This window comes from Lissotriton vulgaris, chromosome 1_1 (genome assembly GCF_964263255.1).
Source record: "Lissotriton vulgaris chromosome 1_1, aLisVul1.2, whole genome shotgun sequence".
NCBI lineage: Eukaryota > Metazoa > Chordata > Amphibia > Caudata > Salamandridae > Lissotriton > Lissotriton vulgaris.
This window is the reverse complement of record NC_141685.1, coordinates 1657214086-1657226404: the sequence shown is the minus strand read 5'-3', so window position 1 is coordinate 1657226404 and position 12319 is coordinate 1657214086. Positions and strand designations below refer to the sequence as shown.

At 41.1% G+C, this 12319-nt stretch overlaps 1 protein-coding gene across 1 annotated transcript in view; it reads left to right on the top strand.

The window, feature by feature from the left end:
• Positions 1 to 12319, top strand: part of LOC147750992 (uncharacterized) — a 540733-nt gene that overhangs the window by 359472 nt on the left and 168942 nt on the right. Inside the window, exon 6 of the mRNA XM_086931993.1 lies at positions 2600 to 2686. Within this exon, the coding sequence (XP_086788119.1) occupies positions 2600 to 2686 (87 nt within the window). The remainder of the gene's footprint in view (positions 1 to 2599; positions 2687 to 12319) is intronic.

The window sequence follows — 12319 nt, the reverse complement described above, 5'->3', positions numbered from 1 at the left end:
AAATTCAACCTCGATCAGACTTACCTCTTGCGACTCTTAGCACTTCTTTTGCGACCCATGGCCTCAGAGGTAGCAAAAGCAGTACCAAACACAGGAGTTAAACAGTGTTTTGATGAACACTGTTTACTTTCTGCAGATCCCACCGGCAGACTACACTTTAAGTGGAATGCATACTTTTTATAATACAAAATAAATGTAAAGAAATGAGAAAATATATTTTTTTTAATTATTACCTCCGCCCATTATTGTGAATATGTGAAAAATATTTTTGAGCAGAACTATCACTTTTGTGCTTCGCAAGTGTGATAGTTTCTTACAAGCGATAATGTCAAAACTTATTAACAATGAAAAGGAGTAAATCAGGCCAACAACATAGTTTGTTTGCAATTATAGTGCATATGAATTAGTATTAGAAGGTCTAACCACTACTGTTTTTTAAATACATCTTTTTTTTAACCTCTAACTGCGATTTAGTTCTACTTGTTCTCTTTAAGGTATATACTAGGCTTCAATGGTGTCAATGATTAGGATTTCATTAGGATAAAGGTCTTGTGGCATCATTTCTTGGGATTCAGCATCAAACGCCATATGATGTCATTTCTTGTGATGTCACTGAAGTCAAAGAGTGTATGAGATCACTTCTGCTACCCCAGGCATTTTGGTGAATCGATGTTAATGCGACCCACTATAACCACAACATAATGGATGCAATGGCGAGAGAGGCCATTCACAGCAGTGACATCATACTGCAGTACATACCTGATCCCACTAGAGGAGAGAGACAGAAGCACTGCTGCACCAAGGGAGGTCAGTGAAGCAGGGTACAGTGCCTCTATGCTAGGAACTAGAAACTAGGCCTACAGAATGTGGTGAAGCAAGGAAGCAGGAATGAAGCTTGCTAATGGAAGCCAACCACTGTTGCACGGTTCCACTGTACCACCTAATCCACCTTGAGTTATCCCTGTCTTGTTTTCCACCAGCCAGGCCTGTTTTTATGTCCAATAATTGGGAAACTGTCGTGAAATCTGCTGTTTTTCCCGTCTGAAATGTAAATCTAAAACAGCAAACACATAAAGAGATCAGTAAAAAGGTATTCGAGAGCATCTAAATCGTTTAATTTTGGATCGTTAAAGCAAACAGAGGTAACTGCCATTTCCCCTGTCGGCTCTTCATAGTTCCAGAAAAGCAAAATGTAAACAAATGGTCCATATTCTTTTTCTGAGAAAGGAATGAAACCTTAGCCCTGCTCCAGATTTGAAATATTTTTTTAATTTCAGGCAAATTTTATTGAGCATATTTTTCAAAAACATGAACAGAGAAAAAAGGACAATCAGAGGATACAAGGGTCCAATTTAAGGTTTACATATCAGGTGCGTGAAGTCCTGGAGGGTTGATCGAGACCTGAGGGTCCAGAATACAGAGCAAATCCCAGGTAGCAGACGGTAAGTAAGAGCAAAATCACATATGAAGATTAGATAAACCCATAGGGTGTGTGATATGACATAAAATTAAGCGATAGAAGAAAAGTAAAAGAAGCTAGATAAAAGGGGGTAAGAAGGGGCACAAGTAGGTATGAAGACCAAACTCATGTATCAGCATTTAAAAGTCCGAGAGGGTCTTAAGAGGGTCTTATTGTATATAGGTACAGGTGTATTCCAGGTCATACGCTCCATTCAATCCAGATTTGAAATATGAGTTGGTCGTACTACGGCTACCGCTCTGCGCAAAATCTGTATCCTGGTGGACACGGCCGGCTTTAGCACTGGTGGTGCCTGGTGCGTCAATCTTCTTTTCCGCCCCCACCAACCTCATGACATCCTCCTCGGATTCCCTCACTACCAACCAGCCAAAGTGCCCCATATCTCTCCATAGCCCCTCTCTCACATATGTTTCATTTGTTTTAAAGAGCTGGTAAAGACTGGCTTTACAAATCCACTCAGCTGTCAACATAAAATACAGAACTGTCCTTTGCAGCAGGCATACTAACCCTCTGTGCTACTTTATGACGAGTCAAAACTGGCACTAGACAAAACACCAGCACCAACATTATTCACAAGAGTTTTCTTGACATTTTTATTGCCGCCTGAAACTGGATGCACAAGGAACTCTGCAGTAGGTGCTTTTAAATCGGAAGTTATTGCTAAACAAAGCGCCCTCCCCTGAGGCCAGTGCCCCCCTCTCCCCTGCCCCCCAACCCCTTCCAGGTCATTACCCAGTGCTGCGGTACCAGTCGCATGCTGTAACCCAGAGGAATGCGGCTGCGAGGCTGAATTATAGGGAAGGTCCAGAGTCAACGTTTGAAAATGGAAGAAAGGCAATCCTCTATGGAAAAAAAGCCTCTCTGCAATCACGGAATACAGGGTTACCTGTCTTAAAGTGAGGACAGGGACGAGGAAGGCGGTTTAAGGGTAATGGCATAAATCAAGAGTTGTATTATCTCTTTAGCATTCGTAGCAAGGAATTTAAACGGCACAGGAAAGACTAGCACTGTAAACTATTACCCGCAATAGGAAGTAGAGATTATATATTCTTTAAAAAATTGGAATTCCTTTCCCGGATCCTACGATCTCACTCCGTTTGTATCAATCTGTCTTTTCAGGCTGAGCTCCAACAAACTTACTGCTAAATCTTGTGAAATCTTCAGACGCCTTCTGGAACATGAGAAATGTGCCATTGAAAAGCTATGGTAAGTAGACTTCATGTGTACATTGGACAAAATGAATGCCCTTTAAAGCCACCGGTTTGGCATGTACTGATAGGCTTTCTCTAGGGGCAGTCATTCCGTCACAGAATTAATATTAACAATGTCAGATAAGTTCAACACAACAATAGTAAATCGAAAAAGTGGGGTCAAGTTTTTGTTTCTTAGGAACCCGATTCAGAGGCCGAGGCAAATTATCCTTAGGCATTGTGTTTTTTTGCATTCCGTAGGTAAGAAAAACCACATAATTGGTCCACTGCCATGATGTGCATAAGAAACCTGTACCATAAATAAGTGAACATGGTGTTGTCATGGTTTACAGCCAAGTATGGCACTTGATCACTAAGGGGCTGATTTAGCCCCTGGAGATCGGAGTATTGACCGTGAGGCTAGTGGGCATTAAGTCCTTCGCCACCTTGACGGATGGCTTCTGTCCTATATAGAGACGAACCCCGGCAAAGCGGTCATCTCAGTATCTTGAAACGAACCGCAGTCACAGCTGTTCCCTTCAAGGTACATTTAGTGGAAGGGATGGCCTTGGTTGGTTTTGCTGGCTGTCCACCAAACTTTTAAAAATGTTTGTTTTTCGAAAACAAACTCCCAAAGTTTCCAAGTCAGGTCGTCCACTCTAAATAGAGTGGATGTTGTAATGGCTTCACTCCGACAGCCTCCTACTCTGTTGTTCTGTCTGTGGTAGCTTTCCATCATTAGAGGCAATGGGACTCCATTAATGGAAAGCTGACTCTCCTCCTGACCCTAAATAGGGTGGACAGAAAGCGTACATGGTCAAGTTTGCTATTCAGTAGCCTGGTTGCCTAACTATAAACCACCCCATTAATCTTTCCATTACCTGTTTTGAGATATTCGGTGTCAGGGCATGGTAACAGTATTACTCCTATAAAGTCCTACAAAGCCCATTACTCACACAGGCTGGATAGCAGATCTTCTCCCAAGTAGGATGCTGTAGCATGGCAACAGTGCAGCTCGCTTGAATACGGAGTCCTGTTATTCATGTTTAGCACCTTCAAAGGAGGGCAGGCACAGCACTACCTAGAGCAATGAAAACCATTGATACTGCACCAAAAAAGTTTAAAAACAATAATTCAAGTAGGCAGGCACAGTTACCAAAACAGTTTTAAAGTCAGTCAACAATGCAGAGCCATTTGTTTTGTAGAAAATGTATGAAACACCAATTGTGTTGGGACCTGGTTTGGCAGTTCAGTCTGGACTGTTCCCATGAGGCACAGGGTCAAGACTGCTTTGCATATGGCTGAGTCTAAACTGGGGTTGCATGGTGTGCAAAAGAACAATGGATTTAACCCAGTTCTCTTGACTGGTGGTGAATGTATGATTTATTCAGTATTCAGTCCATAATTTGTTTGCGTAGCACCATGAAATGCAGCACAAACGAGATCATCAAAATGATTCGGAAACTGAGAAATTACAACTGGCACCATTGACTGATATTACAGACAACCTCTTTGGACACCTAGAGTTGGGAGACTGGGGCAGGATTGTAGACCAGGCATTGTTGATTGTTTCAATAGATCAGTTTGTTTACCAGAAAGGATTCCAGCTGCACAATCCTTGACTTTAAGCCTACGCTGTTTCACTTTTCCAAACTTTCAGCTGATTTTAAAACTTGCAAGGATGTTCATTGTAGGAAAGTACTCCTTTTTACATGGTTACCACCCTCTTTTTGCATGATAGCTGATGCACTGTGAGTGAGCGTGCACTGGATCCCTGCCAATCAGGCTCCCAGTGCCTGTGTCCTTTCCCAAAACTGTACCTTTGTTTTCACAATTAGCACACCTCTGGTCACATCTAAGTCCCCTGTAATAGGTACCAGTGGTACCAAGGGCCTTATGACCAGAGATGGTCTCTAAGGGCTGCAGCATGCATTATGCCAACCTCAGAGGCCCCTCGCCAAACACATACACACTGCCATTGCAGACTATATGTTTTGGTGTGGGCATGTGTAATAATCCAGAGAAATTAGACTTTTTAAAGATTTATTAATCAGCACAGCATTAAGTCCTTGCACAGCAACAACAGGGATATAACTGACAGGCAATGCAGAATGTTACATAAGCAAAGCTCTCTTCAGAACATAGAATGCATGAAGAAACATAACATGTCGCATGCACTTAAAGGACCAGAAGGAAAAGGTTATTTAATAATAAACTCCATGACAAGAATATAACACAATTCCTTATTAAAGGAAAATGACAAAATAAAGATTACACAAAATCTTGTAGAGAAGTGGGTCTTCCCCTGATTCGCATATCATTTTTGATCCTTGATGCCACTGAATCAGAAAAAGAATTACGTTTAGTTTCACCTTTGAAATTATTACATTGACTTAAATTATCTTGAGACAGAGACTGTAAGTTATTTTGTGTAGTACACTTAGCTACTTTACTCACATTCCAAACCTTGCCATCTTGGGTGATGACGGTATTATTAAAAACTTTTTTAACCTGAATGGGTCTACCATACTTACTCATACCCTTGCTAACCATGAAAGATTTCAAAATCCTGACCCAATCACCATCCTTCAAGTTATGTTCTCTTGTCCTCCACCTTTTATTGTACCACAAAGCTGACTTGCTTTGTTTGCAACTAACCTTGTTTGCAATACTTTGAATGTCCACCTCATTCTCAGCCAAGTTTTTACATTTCTCCTTAAACCACCAGGGACATATAACTGAAGCAGGATCTCTTCCTTTAAGTAATTTAAAAGGACTAAGTTCCGTGGTGGTATGAGGAGTTATGCGATAAGTCCAAAGCTTCTCACCAAAAAACATTCAACAAGTTACTTTTCTCTTTAACAGCGTCAGAAACAAAACTCTTTAGTACTCGGTTAAAGCGCTCAACCTGTCCGTTCTCATGTAGTTCATAAAGAGATGTCCGAATGTGTTTAATGTTGCAATTTTGTAAAAAGGATTTCATCTCAGATGAAACCAACTGCACACCATTGTCAGAAACTAACACGGAAGGGCACCCTTCTCTAGCAAAAACTTATTTGAAAAAGGCAATAACAACATCAAATGTTACTTTGGCAACAAATTTCACTTCCGGCCATTTCGAATGGTAATCTATAATAACCAATGCAAACCGTGAGGATTCTGGTAAGATATGAAAAGGGCCTGAAATATCAAAAGCTATTTTACTCCAAGGAAACTCTGGCCACTTAACGGTTTTGAGGGGTGGAACATGTAATTTTAGCATCTTATCACTTGTATGGCACTCACTACACTCTCTAAAAGTACGGTCAACAAACCTATCCATCCCTGGCCACCAAAAATGTAATCTTATCAAGCGCTTCATGGCCGAGATTCCAGGATGAGTTTTGTGTGCCAACTTCAATATCAACTCTTGCACTCCACTAGGTGGGATACATTTCCCAGATTTGAAAATTAATTCACCTTCACACCATAACTCTTCAGCAACATTGTAAAACGGAAGTAAATCTTCTCTGACATTGGTTTTGTTGGATCAGCCTTCTAGAAGACATTTTTTTAGCATTACAAATTTCTCATCATCATCCTGACATTTCATCCAAAATTGTTCAGTGATATCCTGATACTGAGGAGAAACAAAATCAGACAATCCTAGAAAAAAATCAACCTCCTTGAGTGCATTAACATGATCATCACTACTTTCACAAGGAAGACGTGACAGACAGTCAGCAGTAAAAAAAAATTCCCAGGTATGTATTCTACTATAAAATTGTATTCTTGTAACTTGGATGCCAGACGTGCAATTCTTGCCGTGGAATTCCACCCTCCACCTGCTGATAAGATGTGTACAAGAGGTTTATGATCCGTTCTCAGGATAAATTTGCTTCCCCATATGTAAATTCTATAGTGTTCGATAGCCCACACACAAGAAAGCAACTCTCGTTCAGTAACTACATACCTGCGCTCCGTCTCATTTAACGTCCTAGATGAAAAAGCTACATTCCATTCCATAACACCATCCGTCTGAGATAACACACACCCAAGACCATACCGACTAGCATCAGTAGTGATGATACATTTCCTACCCATCCTAAAAGGTTTCAAAATAGGTGAATTAACAATATCATTCTTAATATCTGTGAATGCTTTTTCTTGTTCAGATTCCCAAACAAACGCATTGCTTTGCCTTAGTAACCTCCTTAACAGCTCCATTTTAGTAGCAAAGTTTTCAACAAATTTACTGTAGTACTCACACATACCCGAAAATGACAGCAGTTGTTCCTTATTGCTTGGGGCTGGAGCATTGAGTATAGCTTCCACATTTGATTTTTTTGGAATTAAACCTTCCCCGATAACGTGTGCCCCAAGTACTCAACAGATTTCCTAAATAACTTGCATTTATGTGCCTTGCGGGCAAGACCATAACTTTCAAGTCTTCTACATAATTCATCTAGATGTGAAACATGTTCAAGTTCCATTTTAGAAAAGATTAAGATGTCATCTTGAAAGCATTTTACAAATAAATCAAGGTCTCTAAAAATTTGGAACATAACCCGTTGAAAAACAGAGGCGGCGGATGCCAACCCAAAAGGCATTCTTTTGTATTGGAAAAGTCCCATGGGAGGAATGAAGGCTGTATATTTTTTAGATTCCTCAGTGAGTTCAATTTGATGGTAGGCTGACCTAAGATCCAAAGTGGAAAAGATCTGCGCACCATCAAATAAGGAAACAAGTTCATTAATATTGGGAAAGGGATGACAATCAATGATAATGTTGGAGTTAAGTGCACTCAAATCAATGCATACTCTCAATTTTTGATCAGGCTTCCGTACTAGAACTATGGGTGAAACCCATTCTGATGACTCAATAGGCTCTATGATCTTATCCTTCAGCAAATCATTTAACATTTCCTTTAACTCATCTCTAACATTAAGAGGGACCCCTCTTAATTTTTGTTTAACAGGAATTGCCCCATCTTTAAGAACAATTTTATGTGCAAAATTTTTCAATTTCCCTAACTGGTCACAGAAAACTTTGTCAAACTTGTTGCTCCAAAAGGCGATATCATTTTTTTCTTCTCCACTAGGACTAATAGCATTCATTCATCTTGTCTTGTTCACTACACAGAGAGATAAGATCTTTGGCAAGTGGGTTTAATTTGATGCAAGTTCCAATTGGTCATGCCAGCCAAGCACATTGACTCCCTTTACTGCAATATAGAGTTTGATGTGAGCTAACCTTCCCCTAAAACTTAAAGGAACTTTTAAATAACCTTGAATGTCAATCTTGTTTCCGTTAAAGCTCTCTGCAAAAATATCAGATTGTTGTAAATTAGCAATATCACACACACTTTGTAGTTTTTCATTTAAGTATTCTCTAGTAGTTATAGTCCACGGGGATCCTGAATCTACCATAAGTTCAATTGCAATAGAAAAAATATAGAAAATACATTTGGGTGACTTCTTGCTAGTTAGCATTACACACCCACTTTGAACAATAGAAACAACATAACCTCTGTCAAGATCTTGATTCACTTCCTCAATATTGCTAATAGAAGACCCTTTTGCAGAAATGACATTGTTAGTGGATGGACGTGATTGTCCTGTTCGTAGTTGGCTATTGTAACGTTTTTCTCTACAAACATTACTAAAGTGTCCTAATCTACCACAAACATTACATTCTTTATTTATAGCAGGACAACCCTGAAATTACGCAATATGTGACCTGCTACCACACCTAAAACAAGAAAAAGAATTATTGGTAAAATCTGTTCTCCTGCTACTGATATTATAAGAATTTTTTGCTCTCCCTTGTATCGGAAGGACATTTTTGTTGTCCATTTTAGGCTTTACAATGCATACTTCTTCAGTAGTGGTTTTGCTAGAAGTAGAACTTTGTTTACCAACAATGTCTATCCATTTTTCAGACATTTCAGTGGATTTAGCGATGGTAATAGTTTCCTCCAAATTTGGATCACCTATGCACCACAATTTGTCTTGAATTTTTTTGTTCTTAACATGAACAATAATTTGGTCACGAATCATTTCGTCGGACATGACTCCAAAATTACAATGCAAGGATAAGGCTCTTAACGCAGTGAGAAATTCATCAAAAGATTCATCCTGCTTTTGTGCTCTAGTGTAAAATGTGAAGCAATTTAAAGCAATATTAGCTGTAGATTTAAATCTTTTCTCCAATCTGTTAAGAGCTTCTGTATAAACATTTATAGAATCACCACTACCAGTAGGAACTATCAACTGGGGTAAAGTTCTAAAAATCTCTTGGCCCTCAGAACCAATACAGTGTAGCAGAATGCTTTTTTTTCTTTCTGCCCCATGCGTTCTCCATCAAAAGCTCTCCTATAGTTTATTTATTTATTTATAACAGCATTTGTAAAGCGCGAACGAAGGCCCGTGGGCATCTCGGCGCTAAGTAACTGCAATGTTTAGCCAACAAGGGGGACTGAAGTTCATTGATTAAAAAGCCAGGTTTTGAGGTTTTTGCGGAAAGACCAGAGGGAAGTACTGGTCTTAATTGAGTGAGGCAGTGTGTTCCACAATTTTGGTGCGGCTACGAGAAATCTTCTGTCACCCCAGTTGACAGATTTGGTTCGGGGGACCACCAGTTCCAAGGAACTGGAGGAGCGCAGTGTTCTGGACGGGCAGTAGGGGGTTAAGTTCTGAGTGAAGAACACTGGTCCGGCATTGTGTAAAGCCTTGTATACCAAGCACAGGGATTTGAACTTGATCCTCTTCTTCACCGGAAGCCAGTGAAGTTGTCTTATGGTGGGTGACACCGGTTGGTATTTGGGGATTCGCCCTAGGAGCCTGGCGGCCGCGTTCTGAATAGCCTGCATTTTCGATAACACTCTCTCCTGGGCACCTAGAAACAAAGCGTTACAATAGTCTAGGGTGGAGAGTACCAGGGAGCTTACCAATGTTTTGGCGGTATTTTCAGGTAGAAAGGGCAGAATTTTCTTGATGAGCCTTAATTTATGAAAGGCTGAGGAGGATATCTGATTGGCATGTGGTAAGAAGTTCAGACGATTGTCGAACAAGACTCCCAGGTTCTTCACTTTGTTAACCGGGTCTGGGGGCTGGCCCATAGGTGAAGGCCACCAAAGGGGGGACCACTCCGGGGAGAGATTGCCAAAAATTACAACTTCCGATTTATCGGAGTTTAATTTCAAACAGTTGTGTGCCATCCAGTTCCCGATTGCCAGCATGCCCTGGTTGAACAAGTTGGCTTTCTGAGGCCCGTCATTTTTGACGGCGAGGACCAGTTGAGTGTCATCAGCGTATGACGTGAGGCTCATCCCGTGTGCCCTGATGACATTGGCAAGGTCCGACACATAAATGTTAAATAGTGTCGGACTGAGGGATGAGCCTTGGGGGACTCCACATGGTAGTGACAGGGGGGAGGATTCAAAAGGTCCTACAGTGACGACCTGGGTCCTGTTAGCCAGGAAGGAAGCAAGAAGATTTTTAGCGTTGCCTCGAATACCTATGCTCTCGACACGGTCGACCAAGGTGGTATGGTCGACCGTGTCGAAGGCCGCCGATAGATCCAATAATATAAGGACAGCAGTGCCTCCCGCATCCCGGATGGATCTGATGTCGTCCGCGGCTTTGACCAAGGCGTCTCAGTTCCATGGAAACGGCGGAAACCAAACTGCGATTCGGCCAGGCATTTGTTTTCCTCGATAAAGGAAGAGAGTTGGGCATTCATGATTTTTTCCACTATTTTCGCTAGTAGTGGGAGACTGGCGATGGGGCGGTAACTTTTGAGTTCTTCTTTATCAAGGGTAGGTTTTTTGAGAAGCGGTTTGATAAGAGTTTTCTTAAGTGTCTCAGGGTAGATACCGGTGCTAAACATGGAATTGCAGATATCGGTTATGGTCGGGAGAACTGCATCCATGATTGGCCGCAGGACCTTCAAGGGGCAAGGGTCTAGGGCCGAGCCGGATTTAATGGAGGATACAATGTTTAGCACCTGCGGGCAAGTCACCTCTCTAAACTGAGGGAGGATTGGTCCGTCAAGTTGAATTGATGGCCTGTGGGAAGGGGTTGCGTTGTTAGCGAAGACCCGGTAAATGTCGTCAACCTTACTGAAGAAGAACTTGGACAAAGCGTCACAGAGAGTTTGGGACGGGGGAGGTGTAAGATCGACAGAGAGACCTGCTAATTGTTTGGTGGTCTCATATAGGGATTTATTCGAGTTTTGTGCAGTTTCTATTTTATTTTGTTAGTTGAACAATTCCTCCTTACATCTAGACCAAGGCATGGGGGGATCACCCTTGATCTGTAAAAATTTTGCTGGAGGGTCAAACTGCATTGTCACAATAAGCAACTAAAGTTATTTAGCCTCATCGCTGCGACAGAGATTTTCCTCCTGTGCTGGATCCTTTCAAATGGGTGTGGTCATGACGGAACGGTTTCGTCATCAGCACAGCTCAACTGATGCTCATGACGGAACCGTTCCGTCATGAGCATCGAAGGGGTTAAACGGAAAATAATGAAATAATATAAAACAAATGTAGAACAGTTTAAAAGTACTTGCCCAGGTTTGATCCACAAGAACTGATGAAATAAGATTTTGACCCGAAATATGATCAAAATCGAAAATAGCTTTAAATGTTGTATTTGGTATAGCAGAATATGAATTTGAATAAACTTCCTTTCCGTTTTAAATGAAAATATAAATATAAGAAACAAACGTATAACCTTGAAATGTAAAAGAAAAATACGTGTTAAGGAAATGTACGCGTTAAATGAGAACTCCTCAGATGCTTTTGGCTGCTTGGCAACTGACAGAAGGATGTGATGACATCAGCGCCGCTTGATGAATTAGAGGAAAGAAATGAAGAAACAACAAACTGCACGCGCTTACGTCAGCGTCGTCAGTTGACTTGGAAATGCACGGCAATGGTTGCCATGAAACATCAGAAAGGTCGTGATGCCGTGAAAGATAAGGGCAGACCCTTATGACGTGAAGTTGGTTGCCGAGTGATCCAGATGGTTGCCGAGTGATCCAGACGTCACTTAACAAGCTCGAGCAGGAACGGCAACATATGAAAGAATCGAGGCAACAGTGAGTTTAAAAGATGCATCAGAAGTAAAGGAATCTTTTAAATGTTGACGCATCCCAAAAGGCAGTAAATAAAACCAAAGTACATTACCCACTTCTGAGTAGAATGGCAGTAATATTTTCTTCGATTTCTTGAAGTAGGTAAACAAGACGATAATCCAAAATTGTAGAATAATGTAAAAGTGGATCCAAACTCCGCTCCTGTGCTGGAAATGGCTGGAGTAGGCTTGTCCTCGTCGCCAAAATTTGTAATAATCCAGAGAAATTAGACTTTTTAAAGGTTTATTAATCAGCACAGCATTAAGTCCTTGCACAGCAACAACAGGGATATAACTGACAGGCAATGCAGAATGTTACATAAGGAAAGCTCTGTTCAGAACATAGAATGCATGAAGAAACATCACATGTCGCATGCACTTAAAGGACCTGAAGGAAAAGGTTAATTAATAATAAATTCCATGACAAGAATATAACAGCATGGCAAACAGGGTTGTGTGCCATGCCGATCAACCACTGCCTGTGGCATAGGTAAGTCACCCCTCTAGCAGGACTCAAATCCCTAAGGTAG